Genomic DNA, 20396 nt, shown 5'->3' with positions numbered 1-20396 from the left:
TATCTTTAATTTTTTATGGAATTTTTTCTTTATTTGTCTCGTGTCAAGTCGGAGAGTTCGGGTATGCTTATTTTTCCACAGTTCACTTTTTGTCCGTGAATATTAACAAAGACGTGGAGTAATTCGATGCCACCCTAGGCAATCCAAAGGTGGTTATTTATTAGTGTGACGTTCATAATTTTTCAGTGAACCCCAAATACAAGAACAAACAACAATAATTGGATGCATCCTTGAGACATTTCCCGATTTCCCAGGAGGCACAAACTCTCACACAAGCCCAGTTGTGGTGCTACTAGCAACAAAATCCAAGAGAAAAATTGGAAGAAAAAAAGTTTTATGAGAACATTTTTCCAATATGCAGCAGAATGGACGACAAATAAAGAAAAGTTTTATAGACCAAAGATCCAAGATAAAGTTACAACTCATCCTTCCCAGAAAAATAATGGCGAAAAACACAGGAGAAATCCTTTACCCCATGACCTTCATTGCAAAGCTCTGTGAATCTGCAAACCATGTTAGTGTATTATCAATTCATGTTTAGTTAACAAACATGTAAAGTTCTTATTAGTACTTCATCATATCGGTAAGGTAAGCTCCCTTGACTGGGGAATCCATAACAGTTTTTGTATTTTACGGGGAAATCATATGTTCATAGAGAGGGGTGGTCGTCCTGCCGATCCCTCTTTCTCTCAGGCAGGAAATTATAAATGTCTGATCAAGTATCAGAAGATGTTATCTTGGTGCAAATGAAAAGGGTTCATTAACAAGTTTGCCATGCTCTGAAGAAGTCAAAAGTCCAGAACTTACATCCTCTCTGCTAGAAACGTCAATGGACTAGATAGGCCAACTTCTTTGGCTGATACTGCTGCAAGGCCTAAATCTTTTGCCTAAATACAGAGAGGGAAAATGAACACGACCACATCAAAGTTTGAAGCGAGTAATGTTCTAACAATTCACGAAGAGGGCCAGCAGCAAAGTTGAAAGAGATGCATTTTAACCGAAGCTAAATTTAATTATGAGGTATCTGTGAAGCACATATGGTTGGAGATACTGTGGAGTATTTGGCATGAATCAGCTTGTATAAGGTGATGGAACCATATACCATTAGTTTGGCAGCAAAGCCGCCTTCATAATTCCTAGAAGCTGGCACTCCATCCATCACTCCAGGCACTGGATTGTAACTATCACTGTGAATGATATGGAAATTTGTGTAATCATATTTATAATACCATGCCTCAACCGTGCATCAATTAAATCCAGTAAGATATCAAATAGCATTTTACCTGCTCCAACAGCGAGCACTTGAAGAATTAAATATCTTTGTTAAAGTATGGGCTGAAATTCCAAGTGATTGACCAAGTGCAAAGGCTTCAGAAACCCCAAGCATGCTAACAGCTAAGGCCAAATTATTACAAATCTTTGCTGCCTAGATAGTACCAAAATTAGAGAGTTAATTCTACCAAGTGTTCAAGTCTATGATTTTGTAAAGGAACTGTGCAAGTGAATATCCATTCAAGTGACACTTGTATTCTCTGTCCACTCGCTATTTTTATGAGTGAATACTATTGAAATATAGTGTAAAGGAACCTGATATTAAAAAATTTCATTTTGTTAACAGCGAACAAGTAAGCGGAAATAGGAAATGTGGATGATGAAAAGCTCAAGGACGATTCATATGCTACTTCCTCGGCTTAGAGATGCTTAAAATTTTGCAACCAGATACGCATGGGCAAAAGGTTCCAAACAAGACCATACCGAACCATTTCCTGGACCACCACAGTGTATGATGTTTTTGCCCATTGAGAGAAGCAAAGGCTTTGAAGACATATATGCTTGCTCTGAGCCACCGACCTGAAGAAGACACGTCATATACTGCTATAATAAGTTCGAGAATTTGAAAGATCGGCTTCTCCAACCAAAAACAAAAGACATCCTGAAATATGTCAAACAACATGAACTATGAGACCAGCTTACAGTTCTGAATCATGGCAAACTTATCAATGGAAGAGAGAGAACAATGAACCGTTAAATATTAAATCAAGAAACCGTAACCATTGGATTGCTGGATTCATATGATAAAAGTTGGTCAATCACCAAAAAAGACCTTGTAAAGAAAAAGACGGACACTGAAGTTTCTTGTAGACATGGACCTGAATAATCAGAAAATTAAGCAACAGGTTTGAATGGGGAAAGAAAAATGAGTAGGGGTTGATACATGTTGTCACTTGTCTGAACAAAAATTTATCAAGCAGAAGCGTTGCTCTGTTGAATAGCAGCCTAATAATGCAAATAAAATTTTAACAGCATGACTTGTTTATTGAGATCAAAAGCACTAGAGCCCTCGCTTTCAAAAGACGTTGGAACCAACGGAGCCATGACTAGGAAAAAAATTCCAACAAGCATTAAGACATCAAAATAAAATGGTTTTCGATAGTCACATTTTCCATGATTAGCTTTACTGGAATCAAACAGAAGTACCATGAATACTTTCAAGGAAATCAAGTCAAAAACTTCCACAACTATACCATGAAAGTGAGTGAGCCAGTCTCAGCTGATAGAACACCACCAGATACAGGAGCATCCAATATAGCAGGAGACCCACTACCTCCTAAGGAATATATGCAATCAGATCTTGCAACAACTCACAGGAATATGTGCAACCAGATCGCGAACTATGGGAGATTCAGTACATTTATGAATAGCAAAATAGGGAATACATATTGACTCACGGAATCTGCTCTGTAGAAACTAAAATTAAATCAGAGGCAATAAGATTATTAAAGAAGTAGGAAAAGGTTTTGAACTTCAACTTTGTTTACGCAGACCCTGTGAGAACAGGCATTATAAATTGTACCAAACAACTGCTATTTGGTAAAAGATTTAAATTACAGCATTCTCCATCAAATCAAGAACAATGTGTGCACTGGATGAGAACATTGTAACATATTTTGATGGAAAAGAATGCTGCTTTGACGATAAAGATCAAAAGACATTATATTTATGAGAAAGGAAGTTTAGAAAGACCAGGCATTATTTACAGAGTAGTCATTATGTTTAAATAGCAAAAAAATACCCGATAGCCCATAGATATTAATCAGCGAAAGATAAGGATACGGTAGCAAACGGTGAATTTTTTAACAACCAATCAAAATAAGGAAATAAATCAACTATTTGATGGTTAATAAACGATAACATACCCCTATCTTCCTTTAATTTACAACCAGAAATGGCTTTAGAAACTGTTCTAGACGTTTGAGGATCAATCGTAGAGGAATCTATGAACAGTTGTGGTCTAAGCAAATTCCCATCACTAAGGAAACCTTTTCGTCCAGTGTAAACATCCATCACCTAAATGTACAAGAACACAGAATTTTTGTCGGATGAACTGAGATAGATACACGGTAGAAAAAGTAATTCTCAAAGTAACTTCAATGCCAATGGGTAGAAGTTTCTTCATTTTATTTGGGCCAATATAGAGGATGTGCAACGGGTTGACATGGCTATTGATCATAATGACATATTTAAAGATATCTACGATACAGGAACAGAGCTCAGGACCACATAAACTGGCCAGCTAGGTATAAATGAATCACAAACGGATAACTCTTTGTCTGAGAGTTAATCAACAGTTAAGATGGGAGTATCAGGTGCAACTAAATTCAAAATGGGGACTTGATATTTTGATTGTATATATATCAGAAGTGAAACCATGTGATTTAGCTTGATCAAATTCGAACGGAATAGTACCCCCCAGTAGGACTCAGAAACTCCTCTTTCACTGGTCGTTTCATAAACAAGATAAGATAAGCAAGAGAAAATGAGAAATCCAGGAGGTAACATTAAGTTAATCAAGAAACTATCGATTCTAAATGACTAGTAACTTATAAATAATTTGTACTGGTTCAATTATTTGAATATCATCTATTTCCTTATAAAGGATAACTAGATTGTGTTCATGAGAAGTAGTTCACATGGCAACCTCTTTCATCATTTTACACTATCAACACTTGAACCTAGGTTGATTCTTTTCCATCATCTAATATGTTGATCCAGAAACTTTGCTTCACGATTTGCACCATGTAATGCACCATTCCATGATTATAGCCATGAGCTTCGATGATATTAGATGGCTATATCTTCATATAGCGACACAAATTAAATTAAAAGCTTACATGTGTTGACGATGGCAACATAGTGATTACAACATCACATTCTTCTGCAACTTCAAAAGGTGAATTTTTTGTAAGAATGCCATTGTCAGAGTATTTCTTCATGACATCAAGGTTTCTGTGCCAAATATAGAGTAGAAAAGATCGTGTTATAAGATTTATGTGCTCCCAAGAACTGATCGCTTTCTTTTGTTTATAAAACAAACTCAAAAGATTTGAGAGAAGTAGGAAGGATCAAGAAAAAGGTCCCATGTTATACACGAATACTGCAACAAGGATGGAAATATAGAGATGAATAAATTACACATCATGAACCAGGACATTGTATCCAGCTTTAATCAAGTTATTTGCCATTCGAGATCCCATGTTTCCCAGCCCTATGAATCCAACTCTCTGTGATTGATAAATTGAACAATAAACTCATATCCATCAGGATAGGAAACCACAATAATATTTAATCAAAAGTCAAGTGATTTATAACAAAGTTCAAATGAAAATTATTCATCAAAGATGCGGGTACTCGTTCTCATTTCTTTGGTTCCACGCAGTGGATGAGCAGACAAGATGGGCGTATGATATTAATTCAAGAATCATGAGGATTTGTTTAACATTCGGGAACTGAGTTTCACGCAATGATGATGTACAGTGTAACAACACGAAAGAAACAGTTCTTTGTTATAAACCGAAACTGATATAATGTAATTCTTTCAAGATTCGGCGAACTGAATTTCACGCAAGCAGATGAGTGGACAAAAAAAACGCAAGAACTGTGCAACCGGCAAAAGAGCATAAGAATTTCAAGACATCACAAGTTGTAAAAACGAAACGATAAAAGGAGAGAGCTCTCACTTCAAATTGTGAAGAGACAAGGGATGACGAACTCATGCGAGCCCAAGAGAGTTTATTATATAAAATAGATGAAGTGATGATCTTGGAATTGCCTCTATAAAGAGACACCAACCATCTTCTGTAAGCACTACAAGAAGCCATTCTTGAATTTTCTTCGCCCCTCTCGCCAAAATCGAGAGATAAGAGAGATAAAAAGGGGTTTCTTTGATCTGGTAATTAAATTAATAATGATTATGGGTCACCATCGTCAGATCCTTTCAAATACTCCACAAATGATATTTAACGTAGGACGGGTTTTTGTAATAAATCCCATGTTTAGAGACGTTAATGTCTTCAATTGGGAAGTTGTCCGCATTAATTTCCCTTATTTACAGAAAAATTCCTAATCAACAAGTAAATGCTTCCTGTTAAGATAATTTTCAAAGGCTTGATTTTTTGTACTTTTTGAAGCATTTACACTAAATATGCATAAACTTTACGATTTCTTGTTAAGTTTTCTAATATATTCAATCAGATTCCAAACCAAAGACAAGAAGCAATTTGAGCAACACAATCATGATTCATCTGCACGTAAAAGCATAAACCAAACACACATTAGATCTCATCCAACAGATGAGGACTTTTGTACAAATGAAAATACCCGATATAACAACAATTTTTGGAGAAACCACTAGCACGAATCTAGTTTTCCTATTTCATCTACCCAGGGGGGAGCTCAATGAGGTATTTGATTCCCAATTCTCAATTTCATCCACCAAACAACCTTACCAAACTAAATTGATGAAAGGTCCTCGTATATGGTCTTGATGCCGGGTCTCTCAGATACAGCACGAATGCATCTTAGAGCTATTTCAAGAACTTTCTTCATTCCCTTGTCCACTGCTGGGATTGCCATCTCTGATGTCAACACAAAATCGAAACAATCCGATCCTCGACCTTCCGCCACCCTCAAACAAACCCAATCAGTCAAATCAACGCCACCATCTTCACCAGAAACTACATCTCCTGCACATTTTCCTGTAAGAAGTTCCAGTAAGATCACCCCAAAAGCGTAAATGTCTGATTTGAAAGAAGGTTGAGGCTTCTTTAATGCAGCTAGTTCAGGTGCACGGTATCCCAGCACCCCAGCATCAAGAATCTGTTCTGTGATGCCTGATTGAGTCATAAGGCGGTGCAGACAGTAATCAGCCACTCGAGCATTGAGATCAGGTCCATCTAGTAGTATATTGGTAGCTTTAAGGTTTCCATGAGGAATGGCTCGGTCAAAATGGAGATAGTTCAGGCCACGTGCAACATCAACCGCTATTTTGAGCCTCTGAGCCCAGGTCAAGGGTGGACCCTTTCTTCCCGGACGATCTGCAAATAGGGGATGGTTAGAAAGTATTAGGTATCAATTACATTTCAGTTAAAATAAAGACAGCGTAGACTTTGTTATACTCGGGCATTTTATGAGGATAGAACCTTCATGCCCATGCTTGTAAACAACACCGCAATCAGTTTGATTCCACGAAACAAAAGTGGTGTCGCAGACATTTGGATAACGTCCAAACAAGAGGTCAAGGAGATAGATCGACAACTTAGAATTTTCTCATAAATCAGAAGGAAAACAAATAAGCCAAGACATGCAGAAAATGCTCGATAACAGAATACAACATTTACCATAGAGAAAACCAGTAACACTTCCTGGAGATATGTAGTCTGAAAGAATAAGCTTCTCATGTTGTGTTGGTCCCCAGTAGTAACCTCTCAATCCAACCACATTTGGATGTTTGATGTTGGTAAATTTTTTAGCTTCTTTAGCGAAGTCCTTTTTCTGCTTCGCAACTCCTTCCCTCAACCACTTCACAGTCAAGAGCATCCCATTGTCCATAGTTGCTCTGTAAGATGTCCCGTGGCTGCTTCTTCCGAGGACTTCTGCAGGTGCCCTTGATAGTTCCCCGGCTGAAAATGAGATTGTGTCATCTAAAAAGTAAAGCTCGCCAGCCAGTTGCTCAGGAGACCTGATATCCAATCTGGAAAGATTTTCTGCAGTAAAGGAATCTCCTGATTCTGGCGACCATGAGAATTGGCTGGGCTTGGATGGGGAGAAACCAGTTACAGCAGCTATATTCTCATCGGGGCTGATTATCTCTAATGACGATCCTTTTCGAGATGTCGTGAGGTCCTCTGCTGAAACAACCAACCCACCAGCATGGACTCCTCCACCAATTGAAGTATTTGTTGACGTTTGGTACCTAGCATGTTTGTCGGTTGCATGTGGCAAAAGCCTTTTCGATGCACACTTGTAATATATGAAAACAGCAAGAAGGATCAAAATGATAATAGCAATCACGCAAGCCGAGATTACTACCACCTTGATGACAGTTCTCAAATGTATCTTACTTGTATTTCCACCTGGAATATGGTCAGAACTGGGAGGAGGATTGGGGAACAGCAACTGAGGATTGCCAGGGTAGAAAGAAGATAGAGAAAACTTCCTCAAGTTTTCTGGTACAACACCAGAAAGATCATTATACGATGCATTAAAGCTCTGGAGAGTGTTAGGCCAGTTCTTGGGTATTGGACCAGTAAAATGATTCCGAGAAATATCCAATGAATTTAATATACTCAAACCACCAATAGAAGTAGGCAGAGAACCAGAGAAATTGTTTCCTCCAATATTAAGCACTTGAAGTGAAGAAAAATTTCCAAACCCATCAGGGAAGTAACCATCCAACTGATTATCAGAAATATCAAGAACAAGGAGATTTGAATCAGCTGAGGAAGGAGAAAAACCAATGCTACCAGATAGTATGTTGCTCTGAAGGTGAAGTTCTTTCAGAGTAGCTGATGTTAAAAGTGCAGGTAAAAGTGGTCCATCCAACTGGTTGAAGCTGAAATCGAGGGTCGTGAGTTTTGGGAATTGCAGGATGATTTTTGGAAGAGAACCATTCAGGGAATTGTGGGACAGATTCAGGTAATTTAACCGCAAAAACTGAGCAGTTACCTCAGGAATGGATCCCACCAAATTGTTGTGGCTAAGATCAAGGATTTCTATGTTTCCCCATTTCAGCAACCGCGATAAATTTCCTTCAAATTGGTTTCTAGAAAGATCAACTACCGCACAGCTTCCCGTCAGCAGTGGAAGCTCGCCAGAAAGTACATTGGAGGAGAGATTGAGGGTGTTCAATGTTGTGGACGTTATCATACTTATTGGCCCTGTAAGGTAACAAAAATTGTCAGTAGTTATTGCAAGATAATTGGGGCTCTGCATCATTTTCTTCAAACAACAAATTAAAATGTTTCGCAACCCAGAAGTCGTGAAAAAGAGGATGCCATGTAAATTTTCAGATGCCACCTACAAGTTTTCAGCAGTAGATGTACCTGAGAGGTTGTTTCCGCTCAAGTCCAAGTCGGTTAGCACCAATGAATCTCCTTTCAGTAGATTGTTAGGAATGTAACCAGAAAATCTATTGTTACTAAGTTTCAGGACTTGAAGATCGTACACAAAATTGAACCCTGGCAATTCTCCAGACAACTGATTGTAGCTCAAATCAAGAACCTCCACAGTCCCAAAAGTCTGCGCCTCACCGCCACTGACAAGTGATCCTGTTAGTTGGTTGTGACTCAGATTTAAATGCTTCACAGATGGCGAAATACCCTCAAGAAAATTCTGATGCTCTTCAGCAGCAGTTCCAAGTAAATTCCCACTAAGATCAATATGACTGGCTGAAGTAGTAGCTAGCAGAAATACAGGATCCAATTTACCATCAAGCATATTGCCGTGCAAGTCAAGCACGTCAAGATGAGTCATCAGTTCAAACCCTTTAGGGATGCTTTTTGTGAAGCCATTTAGTGATAGATTAAGATACACGACATCACTCAACCTCGTCAAAGATGAGGGCAATGGCCCAGAAAGGGAGTTGCGGCTCATGTCCAAAGAAAGGACTGAAGAAAGTCCAGAAATGGAATCTGGGATCAAGCCAGAAAAATTATTTCCCGCCAAAGAGAGGTTTTTTATGCTACTCATTTTACCAATTTCATGTGGCAACGACGAGAAAAATAAATTGTTAGAAATATCGAGATATTCAAGATTCTTGAAGTCGCCAAGGGTGGCAGGCAGTGTCCCGGATATTGAATTGTTGGATATTGAAAGCTTGACAAGCATTGATAGATTTGTGAAGACACCCAAATCTGTGTCCGCAGTCAATCCCACATTGTCAAGAACAACAGCGGCAACATTACCACCATTACACATCACCCCATTCCAGGATGCAGGACACCCATTGAAATCTATAGATTCATCATTCCAAGAATCAAGCACAAAACCTGTTGGGTCATTCGTGATTCCTTTCTTGAACTCAAGTAGGGTCAGAATATCCTGGGAAGGTAGCTGCCCCAACGCACAGACAAAGGCAAAACCAACCACGAAAAGCCTAACCATCCACATTCTAACCTCTAAACCAAGAAAACGATTTCAAGATTTCGCTTTTAAAGAAAATGCACTAGGTCACACAGCATTCAAGATCCAAACGTTCATCCCAACGAGTTAGACGACAAGCGTGCAAAACTTCAACACAAATCACCCAAATAAATTTTTTTAACCTTCACTAACAGAACACACGGCCCAAACGATGCTCATTACTTCCACTAGTACAAGCATTAGGCGATTAAAACAGCGATTGTTCGAACAAGAAAACACTTCCCGAGCTACATAGAGAAGAAAAACATAGTTTGGCTACAACACAGAACATGGCAAAACATTAAATGGCTGCATTTTAAAGCCACTTTCTGAGATCTATCAAACCAGAGGAAAGGTGAGCAGGACTCTTCACCTCGAGATAGACCCCCCGTGACAAATAAAGATTGAAACTCCTAGCAGCGGGGCAACTCAACCACTGTACTAAGAAATCTCAATTTTTTTCAGCCCTTTTCAGCACAGTCCACAACTGAACCAGAGAATGAGGCTGGCCAAGTATGGGGTAGAAGAAGCTCTTCAAATCTGCATTGCATATGCATTAAAGACAATGCAAACCATGAACCCACAAAAAGAAAAACGTTGGCCTTTCAAAACCCTAAAAATACATTTATGGGTGAGTGTGCATTTGTCTCTTCTTTACCCATATTATTATTGAAAACGACGCACTCTCTGCAGATGAAGGTTACTACTTTCTCTCTCCAAATAGACAAATTCCACCATTGATTACAATTGTTACATTGTTTGGAAATGTGGCATTCGTCGTATGCGTTCATTCCCTCTTAAATAGTTCTTGGTCACTTAACTTGATTAATCATAAAAAAAAAAAAAAAAAGGATTCAATGTAATTTTAGGTCAAAAACGAAAATTTTGTTCACTCTACCACTTGAGAATCACATTCCCGGGGCTAAACCAACATCGACTAATGTATTATCTATACAGTTCAAAGTTCAAACTGGGAAAATCAAACTAAATGAGCAACTCGAAATCGAGTTTTTGACATGTAGCTCGGCAATCAGTTAGATTATCTTTCGAGAGTGAATCGAACAATCTCACAAATTTATGTTTGTGTCATGGTTTGATCTGACTCATATTTACAAAATAAGTTAATATTTTTAACATAAATATGAATCAAATCGAGCCATAAAATTGACATGTGAATTGATCACGTATAAGTATTTTGTGAGTGTATCATTTTAACTTCGGTTTAGGCAAAAGATCACTTAATTTGAAGTTGTTGCTTGATATCGATGAGATAAAAAAAAATAATGTTCAACCCAAACCTATATAAACTCATAAATTATACCAAAGGTAGGTGTTAAGCTGGTCGAGGGATTAATTTTGTTGTTTTCCTATGTTTATATATGTATGAAAATTGATGTGTTGAGATTGTATAAGATAGGATCCCACCACAACCTTTTTGACTAGAGTTTCGTGATCTTGACCTCCTCTTGTCCCAAAGTTCACGAGAATACATTTACGGGTGAGCGTGTGCGCTCTGTTCACTTTATTTCACGAAATGGAATCTTTACATGTCAGTGGTGGAAAATTACATTCACAGTAACGTTTAATGACTGTAAGGTAATTATTAATTTCCATGTAAAAGGGTTATCCGTAAAAAGACGTCAAAAACAAAATCTAGGGATGAAGAGTTGCATATAAAAAAAAAAGGATATTTTAATAAGTAATAAACGATTAACTACACTGGGAGGGGAATTAGGTGAATGATTGATTAATGTGGGACATTTTGTCAGGTCTTGCTTGTCCAATACCTGCGGGATGGGGTATCGATTTGAGTGTCCCATGCATTTTGCACAGAATATATATAGTTCTTTTTTAAAAAATAATACTTCAATGAGATCGAATCATTGTGTGACATTGCTTTTTCAAGCATACCATGATTCGGTATACAGACTCACACATTGGTTTGTGAACCGAACTTTGCCTCAATTGCTTTGCGATTACCTGTTTTTGGAACTTGCCTATACGATTGGGATAAAATTTACTCGAATATCACATTCGTAATCAAATGAAGCAAGCTGACCTACTAGTAATTCACGGTTTAAACTAGTCACAGATTTTTTAAAAAATCAATGGAGTGATATAACTGACATTCGAAAATGGGACATGCGGTTTTTTTCCTTCTCTTTTTTTCTCGATGCTAGTTTCTCATAAGTACGTCCCAATGGAAATTATGCGGATGTGTTTCTAAAGAAAGGAAGGTAATGAAATGATGTTCTTGGCAGAATCTACAAGGCTACAGAATCATGAATTAAATATTTCAGATAGAAATAACAAACAAAATTCAGTCTAAACACGGTTTTCCAAGGGAAGATGCCGTAATTTTACAAACCTCATAAAGAGGGATAGAGATCTCACCGGTAAATTTGTATCCATTATTTTAACCACTTAAATTGTGACGAGAAATATCACTTCTTACCGCCACCAGAAACATTAAACTTGAAGAAGATGATGTCTCCATCTAGAACAACATACGTCTTCCCCTCCTGCCGGTACTTTCCGGCAGCCTGCACGAACATAAAGAATATAATAGGTAAATGTACAGAAACGGATCCGAAATACTAAGCCCAGAGTGTCAGCATGATAAATTAACCATTCAGCTTATGATGTGTAATACAATAATCGTTAATCAAATTTGTGAGCACCGTCTTACTGATACTCTAAGAGAAATCAATGCATGTCTCTCACTAGTCACTAGGCATGTATTCACGCAGACCATACATACGTCATTATTCCCCGCCATAGAGTATCTTATTCCACCTTCGGTAGTGGAAATTGAGATTGTCATTCTCATAATCTATGCATTGTGTGGAAGTGAAGTGCTTACGATATGATATGAAGAATAACAGGTAAATAAATAGATTATAATAAATAGATCTTTATAATAGTTAAAGGAGATGAATAGAAAGAAGCAGCAACCAAGTCTAGGGAGCAGCCACCCACGTTATTCTAGAACCATGACTATGAGACCACCTTAAATAACTAAACAACAGCATGATAGATGATTTTATTAAAGAAATTATCAAATAAGACAACCGCCATTCAATGAATTATTAATACTGTTTAAACGAAGATATACCTTTACGGCAGCCTCACTGCCAAGTTCCTTCAAATCTTCAAATTTCATAACCTAAAATACATCGCAAGACCGATGACGTATCAGCAGACATGACAGCACAATTGATGTCATGGATTTCTCTAGATAAATATTACCAATATCAAGGATCACACAATAATATTCATTATCTTCGAACAAAAGAGTGTTCCTATTAGATAAAACAAGTGCTAACACACACTCTATCATGCAACCAACTCTTGAGAAAAAAAGGGGCACAATAAGCAACGTCAATCGTGATATTTCAATCTTTATGGCCATGCAGGAGAAAATATTACATCAAAATACCAGAATTCAAAGGAAAAGCTTAGAACTAAGTTGTCACAAAGTACAACGGATACTCCCCAAAAAGCAATTATCAAGTTAAATTCAAGCTTACGGGAACAAAACAGATGGTAGGTAATGATCAGTTCAAATTAATTGGAAATATCAAGTTTAAAACCACATCTCATGGTAACAAAACAGATGGCACGTAAGGATAAATTCAGGCACCAAATTCAATACTGGAACACGACGAATGGTATGCGAAATTCCATTGAGGCACCCATTAGCAGCATATAATGTAAGTATATAAAAGAGAAGTCGGAATAACAGAACGCTCAAGGCGGAAAAGAACGGAAAATAAACAAGTGAAATTGGAACCAGACATAGAATTAGATTATTTATTAAAAAACAGTAAAATAAACTAAGAATAGTGATATTTCATGTAAAGGTCTTAGAGAATATGAATGTGTAGCAATAAATAAGGGTAAAAGCATGTAACTACCTCAGCACAGATGAAGCCTTTTTCAAAATCAGTATGAATAGTTCCTGCAGCTTGTGGGGCTTTTGTCTGTCGACGAATTTGCCAGCACTTTACCTGCATGAGAGAAAATTCAATCTTGTTGTGACCAGAAAGAAAAATGAGACCATCTCCAACCCCCTGCACTATATTCTGCACTACAATAGTGTAACACTAAATTCATCTCCAACCTATCTAAACTAGGTTCTACACTAAAAAAGAATAGTCTCAAAATATTCTTATAATATTAATTTTAATTCAATAATAACTATTTACACAATTATACATAATAGATATAATTATATTGTTTCATTATTTATTACAATAATTATTTTAAAATTTTAAAAAATAAAAATATTAATTATATAATTAATATATAATAAAATATTAAATATTTATAATTATTAAAAAACAAATAAAAAAATTAAAAAAAAAAAAGAGATGTGACGCAGCACTCACATGTAGAGTGGTATATGGCACACTTCTTTTAGCAATAAGGAATCATTGCTTCAAGGGGGCTATGTCACATTACTCTTCTAAGCAAGTGTTTTTAATTTCACAAAACCTGTAGTGTCTCAATTACATTAAAAAAAATAAGAGTATCTGTTATGACCCGAATCCTTATTTTGAATGAAATATTAATTAAGAAATTATTAAAAGGTTGCTAATTAAACATTATTAAGGAATTGATAATTCAGGATCAACCTGTTGTGGTCCACCGAATTTAAAATGGACAACTCAATCTACTTCAAATTACATTATTCCGAAAATCCAACTAGACAACACGTGGCAGATAAGATTGATTCGGATTTTCTGAACTAGCCGGATGCAGCCTATAAATGGAAGCTGATTTCTTTCGTTTTCTACACCGCTTCCTTCAGAGAGAGTTCCAGCCATATACCTTAAGTTTTCTAGCCAGTTTATAGGGCACTTTGGTATCGAGAAGTTTCGAAGCTAGTGTCGACTCGAGTAGGGGTCGGTGAACTAAGATCGAGACATCATCAGCGGGCTGACGACAGACGCAGTTATAATCCCGATGCCTTAAATAGTGATTTAATGATCATTAGGAAAGAACTTTGTAACATGTTTGGTAATTCAGTATCTGGATTGATATTGAATTCATTATGTTGGTATTGTCTAGGTTCATAGCTTTCTGTCAGATTGTTTTAGTGAGGTACGTGATGTACTGACTGAGATATCCAAGCGTAATATACACACTTATATGCTGCATGTTTATCTGTTGCATGATACATGTTTTACTGTTTTGGCATATTATGCATGACATATCATGTTGAGCCTGATATCTTTTGAGATATACCTGGTTTTTTGGACCGCTCAGCCCTATTCTGTAGTGTGGACGATGGGGCATCGAGAGCTACAGTGTTCGATGGGACCCGCGGGCATTGATGACCTGGACATTGTAGGTCCATATCTTGATGATGAGTGTGGGAGCCAAAACATGCCTAGGACAGATCAGAGACTACACACTCCGGCGCCTCTAGATTGAACATGAGATTCTTGACTTGATCCTTGATATCCGAGCATATTGCATTTCGCATGCATCATATCAGTTTGTATACTCGTACATTCTCGTATTGAGCGATTGTCGCTCACGTCCTTGTTTTCATCTTAGGCACCACATTCCACGGGTCAAGTCTTAGGTTGGACGGTTCGGACGGCAGTGGCTAGAGCAGTTGGGTTTTTGGTGGTGATCCAGTGGAGATTTTGTTTGGTTTATCGCATTCTCGTGCATTATTATGTTTTCGATATGGTTGTATTAATGTTTAAGACTGCGGTTACTGTTCTATTTTCGTTTAGATTGTAAGATGATTAAGTTATTCGGTTTCTGCTGTTATATTGTTGTTATTAAGTTTTAATTTTGCATGCTTATTAGTCTGTTTAGTAGTGGCTCGGGTAAAGGCCCTACATTTAGTTATATCAGAGCATGCAACGATTTTTGGGACATTAGTAATTCTGTTTCGAGGAATTAGAGGTTGATTTTCGTTTCCGCTGTTTAATTGTTTTATTAAGTTTTAATTTTGCATGCGTATTAGTCTGTTTAGTAGTGGCTCAGATAAGAGCGCTACAGCATCGAACAAGCCATTGAATATTTGATGAAGCTGACAAAGTATATTCAGGGAGAAAAAAATTGCTAGATAGCATGTTCTTCAAGGTTCCGTAAGTTGTGACCATGCCAGAAACCTTTTCTCGGGCATATGTGGCTTTTCCCCACACACTAATAGCAGTGATCCAGTCAGTTCCCTCAGATTCGGAACAGTGCAGCTATACATTAGAATATAATCAGATCAAAGGGGGATTCAACCGGAATTATGGCACACGCTTCTGCCGTGATTGTGTTAGTGTAACTGGTAAAATTCATGATTATGATGACACATGAAAGTACAACTAAAAGGGCAGTCTGTCCAAAAGATTTTCTGCTTTTTTAGATTGGACTTCTAATTTCTCAAAGTAAGTGGCACTGTTCAATATTTTCCAACACCAAATAACGAGTGAATGGCAAGCAAACAAGCCATATCAGCTGACAGGTGCTTTCAATTTATTATTCTATCCATTCACATAACATTTTCCTTCAAAGTGAAGCACTAAAACATAAATGGAATACAATATATTGCTAACAAGCAAATAAAGTTAATGCAACGGAAAGATTTGTGAAATACCTCATCTGGTCCTGCTGTGAAAAAGTAAATGAGATTAATGGCTGAAAATCCGGTCTTTATGATCTTCGTAAGGGCGCTATATGTAGCATAAAAATTTCATGTCAACTTTATTGAGTCTTACTTTTCAATATATATGCTTATGAAATCATCTAATAATCATTTCCTTCGATGAAGACTGTAAAAAATCCCACATTGAGATAGTAAAATGATCTTGAACGAACCTTTGTACCTTGTTCTCTTCACAATACTTTGCAGCTTCATCCAGGGACATATCAACAAGATTCTTCTCTAAGGCACAGCTGACAGGGAAGTATGGTTTCACCACCATGCTCCTGCACCCTACAAAACACGAAAGGGTGATTCTTAAAAGACACGAGGAAAAATAACAAAAGCTAAGAAAAAAATCTTAATAAATTAAAACACGTGGAGATAATAATCAAAAGCTGTGATGATAAAATAAAAGCTAAACAAAAAAAATTCTCTGTTCATTAAAATCTGGAGACAACAAGGGTAACAGACATACTAATGACCAAGTAAATGCCCATAAATTACAGTCACCTTTTATCGCCCTTCAGAAGGTGAAGGCTTATTAAATTAAAAATATGCAAATCATTAATTAAGTTATGAATTTATCAGACAAAGTAATCTGCATTAGTTCATTTCAACATTTGCAACCACAGTTACAGAAATGCCAACTCTAGAATCACAATATACAAAATCAGAAAGGCTAGGTTTCTGTTTTGGAAGTGACTTTCCTACTCTAGGAACAAATTTTCATGCGACGCATGTTGGAAGCATAGAAAATTATTGATATCATACCACGCGTGGATCTTTGGTAGAAATTTGTTCTTTTTTCTTTGATAATCTTTCTCATTCATGTTAACCTGTTTCCAATTATGGCCAATACATAGAAAAGGGCATTTTAAAGAATAACAGAAAGATACGAATCAATGACAAGAAAAACTGGGAGCACATATCATAATACTCGAAATCTTGTACATACAATAAAGTGTATTCCCATGCACTAAGGTGGCAATGCAGGAGTAATAAATAATGTAACGACTAGAGATATGTAACCACGTAGCAAAATATTTTTTCAAGGAGGCAAAAGATTAATCTGTCACATGGATTTCATCAGCCTAAAATAGTTTATATTTTTTGTAAAGAGATTTAGAAAGAACAAAATAAACAAGCATGTTCAGTACCATCTTCACTTGAATAAAATTTCATCTCCATGGAAGAAAACACATTGAGATTCCATTTTAGGTTAAGCACAAAATATTCAAGACGAGACATTTGGGACTGAATTGTGCACTGTTAGCTACAAAACATGGTCAGATATTCCTAATCTTGCCCCAAAAATATATCTCTTGTCTCATATAAGAATGTGTTCTTTCAACTCCTGCATCGAGTGAAATGAAAAAAGTTACAGACAACATAAAATCTTGGTAATTTTAAGGTAGAAATATCTTACAAAGATGACTAAAGGGATAAAAAGTTATAAATTTTATTATTTCCCATGTGATCCTTGTAATAAGTTATATGTCAAAATGACACGAGTCCCTTAAGAAACACATGGCGACTGTTGATTTCCTAGAAGACCACCTATCAGTTGAAGACATGCCTCTTAAGGAAGCTTTGGTGAAAGGGATGAATGGAAATAAAATCGTCATAAATAAATAAAACAAAAACACAATACTAGCAGGCTTGGAAAAATAAAAACACAAAATTAGCAGGTCTGGAAAAATAAATAGCTATTACTTACTAAAAACAAAGACCAATCACATGCCTCTTCAACATTTTTTTCTCAGTTGGTACAGGGTATGATATACTGACCAAGTAAACAACAGGTTTGGCACTGAGCAATTGAAAAGTATTCAAGATCTCAATATCAGCAGCTTTCCACTCCACCAGGCGAGCATCTTTTCCCTCCTCCAGCGAAGCTTTGACCTGTGAATCCATGATTATCAAGATTTAATCGGATATTTCTAAATGACAATAATAATTTCAAGTACAGTCCACCTAAATATTGCTCATATTTTTGTTTCAACTGCTAATGCAAATATGCATCATAAAGCATATATACCTATACTCAGACGAAGTAAATCACAAGCACTAAAAGTAACTAAACTGACAGGTATAACAACATCCTTGATTTCCTAAAAACACAGTCAAGCAGAGACTTTCGACCCAAAAAAAAACTGAAATAGTATACAAACCCGTAGACACAATTCATGCTCAATTTTCAGTTGCTTGTCATTGCTCCTCTTCATGCTCTTTTCAAGATCCTCGATTCTCCTCTCCATGAACTCAAGATCCTGGGGTCATGCAAAACATTTCAAAGTTTAGATATTCAGAAAACCGAAAAATCCCTGATAGCACTAAAGTTACAGCTACATGAAGAAGCGTGAAACAATTTCAGTTGCCTTGCAAAGTTCAATGCCAGTAAACAAAATCCAAGAGACAAGGCAAAGTCATCTTAATGCAAAAAAATTATCTAACTTACCTTGAGCCGCAATTCTGAGCTTATGACCTCCAGGTCTCTGACAGGATCGACAGAGTCATCTACATGAATGATGTCAGGATCTTCAAATGCACCTGCAATACCCCATCATTGTAAGAGGTGTCTAGATCCGATTGGTTGCATTATTAAATTCCATAACAACTGAGGGTTTAAGCTTACTAAAAACAAATTCAACGGTGAAATCACTTGTCACCACTTACGTAAGACATGAAAAATGCCATCAACTGCGCGGATATGAGACAAGAAATTGTTCCCCAGTCCTTGTCCTTCATGAGCACCACGAACAAGTCCAGCAATATCGTGAATTTCTAAAAAAGCAGATACCTGAACGGTAAAAATAATTGACTTAGATGTGGGAAATGCTTCGTCAAGTCAAAAAACGAATGGAATTTAGTGGCAACCACTTGAGGAATAAATGCATCTCGTGTATAGGCTTAAAAAATCACAACACACGTCATGATCTATTATGTACAGCCAAAAAATCTCAGTTCAGGGTCACGACCTCACTCTTCGGCTTGTACAGTTGCAAGAGCCAATCAAATCTTTCATCGGGTACATTAACACGAGCCTCGTTGGGCTCGATAGTACAGAAGGGGAAGTTTTCGGCGGGGATGGATAACTTCGTAAGAGTGCTTGAAAAGTGTTGATTTCCCCACATTAGGCAACCCAACCTGAAAAAATTTAACCCTTGAAAATTGTGCGAAGATAGATGCATAGGAATAAATTCAATTCGCACGCATAAATACAGGTAAAACAGAACATATGTCACTTATCCGAACAGCGACATCTAAAAACATTACTTACAATTCCAATTTTAAGATGAGACGAAAAGCGCCCAAGGATGGGTCTCTCCGCTGGAGCTTCCTTCGACTTCGCAGCTTTTGGAGGCATGTTCTGTTCTTTCGACGGAAATCAATGGAGAAACAACTGTGCAAGAGTAAGAACAGAAGGAAGCCAACTGCCGAGTATTTCTACTTTCTAGGGCTTTATAAGAAGCGCATCAGTCCTCCGTTGTCACCACTGCCAGACCCGAAAAGGAAACTTGACTTGGCACGGATAACCCACTTGTCCGTTATAGAATGAGTGGATGGACTCGCCCCCAGCATTATTTGGGCCTACACATGGATCTCATTATTTTTATGGGCCTTTCCCGTGCTTTGTATGGGCCTTTATCAGGCTCTCACTGGCATTCTTCGTCCATATTAATATTATGGTATAATAGATGAACATTATTAATGATAAACTAGCTACTTTGCATATGTATAATTTTTTTATAATTATCTATAGATTAAAGTGAAATGTTACAAATTATTGAAGGACTAAAGTGCTATTTGAATCGTTGTAATTGTAAAAAACAAAACAAAAATGTTTCAATTAAAAAAATAAAAACAAAATGTAATTTTGATATGAAATGAGGGTAAAACTGGGAAATCAAAAAACAGACCAATTTTTTGTAGATTCTTAACAGATAGTAATAGATTGACAAAATAATATATAAATTATTGAAAATAACTTTAGAGCATGTTGAAGTTTGATATAAAGTTGGTCTCATATTGTCGGTACTTGTTCTTGCCGTGATGAGATGATGTTGAAATATTATTTTTTTCATTCAATGATTTAAAACAACGTTATAAAATTATACGTAATTGTAACAAATAAACATATACGTAATTAAAATTCTATAGTTAGATCAAATTAAAAAATACATGAAATAACAATAAATTCACAAAATAAAAATACAAACTAAATAAATTATTAATTGAATCTTTTACAAATAATTTGTTATTACATCTTTATATAACA

The 20396-nt window shown here is 36.7% G+C and overlaps 3 protein-coding genes across 7 annotated transcripts; all 3 read right to left on the bottom strand.

The window, feature by feature from the left end:
* Nucleotides 1-217: 217 nt before the first annotated feature.
* LOC142522808 (putative 3-hydroxyisobutyrate dehydrogenase, mitochondrial) lies at nucleotides 218-5323 on the bottom strand. Of its 5 annotated transcripts, none has more exons than XM_075626352.1 (11): nucleotides 5019-5323; nucleotides 4474-4562; nucleotides 4173-4287; nucleotides 3198-3348; nucleotides 2526-2605; nucleotides 2334-2378; nucleotides 1756-1851; nucleotides 1284-1426; nucleotides 1103-1187; nucleotides 808-887; nucleotides 219-503 (listed from the first exon to the last, which is right to left on the bottom strand). In XM_075626352.1, the coding sequence occupies exons 1-11, from the start codon at nucleotides 5157-5159 to the stop codon at nucleotides 416-418; spliced, it is 1113 nt and encodes a 370-aa protein (XP_075482467.1). In that variant the 5' UTR covers nucleotides 5160-5323; the 3' UTR covers nucleotides 219-415. The 5 variants fall into 5 exon arrangements, with proteins under 5 accessions (XP_075482470.1, XP_075482467.1, XP_075482466.1 ...); XM_075626351.1 differs by having other exon boundaries at nucleotides 221-503; nucleotides 2526-2608; nucleotides 5019-5322; XM_075626355.1 differs by lacking the exon at nucleotides 4474-4562 and having other exon boundaries at nucleotides 218-503; nucleotides 2526-2608.
* A 160-nt stretch (nucleotides 5324-5483) lies between these two features.
* LOC142522807 (LRR receptor-like serine/threonine-protein kinase GHR1) lies at nucleotides 5484-10260 on the bottom strand. The gene is made up of 3 exons (XM_075626350.1): nucleotides 8382-10260; nucleotides 6678-8216; nucleotides 5484-6374 (listed from the first exon to the last, which is right to left on the bottom strand). Exons 1-3 carry the CDS (start codon nucleotides 9445-9447, stop codon nucleotides 5791-5793), a joined length of 3189 nt encoding a protein of 1062 aa, XP_075482465.1. The 5' UTR covers nucleotides 9448-10260; the 3' UTR covers nucleotides 5484-5790.
* A 1482-nt stretch (nucleotides 10261-11742) lies between these two features.
* Nucleotides 11743-19646, bottom strand: LOC142522390 (obg-like ATPase 1). The gene is given in 14 exon segments (XM_075625760.1): nucleotides 11743-12002; nucleotides 12575-12625; nucleotides 13377-13469; nucleotides 16070-16145; nucleotides 16291-16376; nucleotides 16378-16408; nucleotides 16889-16953; nucleotides 17906-18019; nucleotides 18289-18387; nucleotides 18576-18667; nucleotides 18794-18917; nucleotides 19096-19227; nucleotides 19229-19264; nucleotides 19398-19646. Coding segments are annotated over 14 exon segments (1185 nt in total). The 5' UTR covers nucleotides 19485-19646; the 3' UTR covers nucleotides 11743-11903.
* Between the last annotated feature and the right edge of the window lie 750 nt (nucleotides 19647-20396).

The sequence above is a fragment of the Primulina tabacum genome, chromosome 13 (genome assembly GCF_025594145.1).
Source record: "Primulina tabacum isolate GXHZ01 chromosome 13, ASM2559414v2, whole genome shotgun sequence".
Lineage (NCBI taxonomy): Eukaryota > Viridiplantae > Streptophyta > Magnoliopsida > Lamiales > Gesneriaceae > Primulina > Primulina tabacum.
Note: the sequence above shows the minus strand (reverse complement) of the source record. Positions and strands in the feature narration are given on the sequence as shown.

Coding starts and splice junctions, on each gene's coding strand:
- LOC142522808 (XM_075626351.1), bottom strand. CDS start 5,159: ATGGCTTCTTGTAGTGCTTACAGAAGATGGTTGGTGTCTCTTTATAGA. Junction 1,852..2,333: donor TTTTGAAAGCGAGGGCTCTA/GTGCTTTTGATC, acceptor TGTCTTCTTCAG/GTCGGTGGCTCAGAGCAAGC. Junction 1,427..1,755: donor GTGGTCCAGGAAATGGTTCG/GTATGGTCTTGT, acceptor GGTACTATCTAG/GCAGCAAAGATTTGTAATAA.
- LOC142522807 (XM_075626350.1), bottom strand. CDS start 9,447: ATGTGGATGGTTAGGCTTTTCGTGGTTGGTTTTGCCTTTGTCTGTGCG. Junction 8,217..8,381: donor GAGCGGAAACAACCTCTCAG/GTACATCTACTG, acceptor GTTACCTTACAG/GGCCAATAAGTATGATAACG. Junction 6,375..6,677: donor TGTTACTGGTTTTCTCTATG/GTAAATGTTGTA, acceptor CCCTATTTGCAG/ATCGTCCGGGAAGAAAGGGT.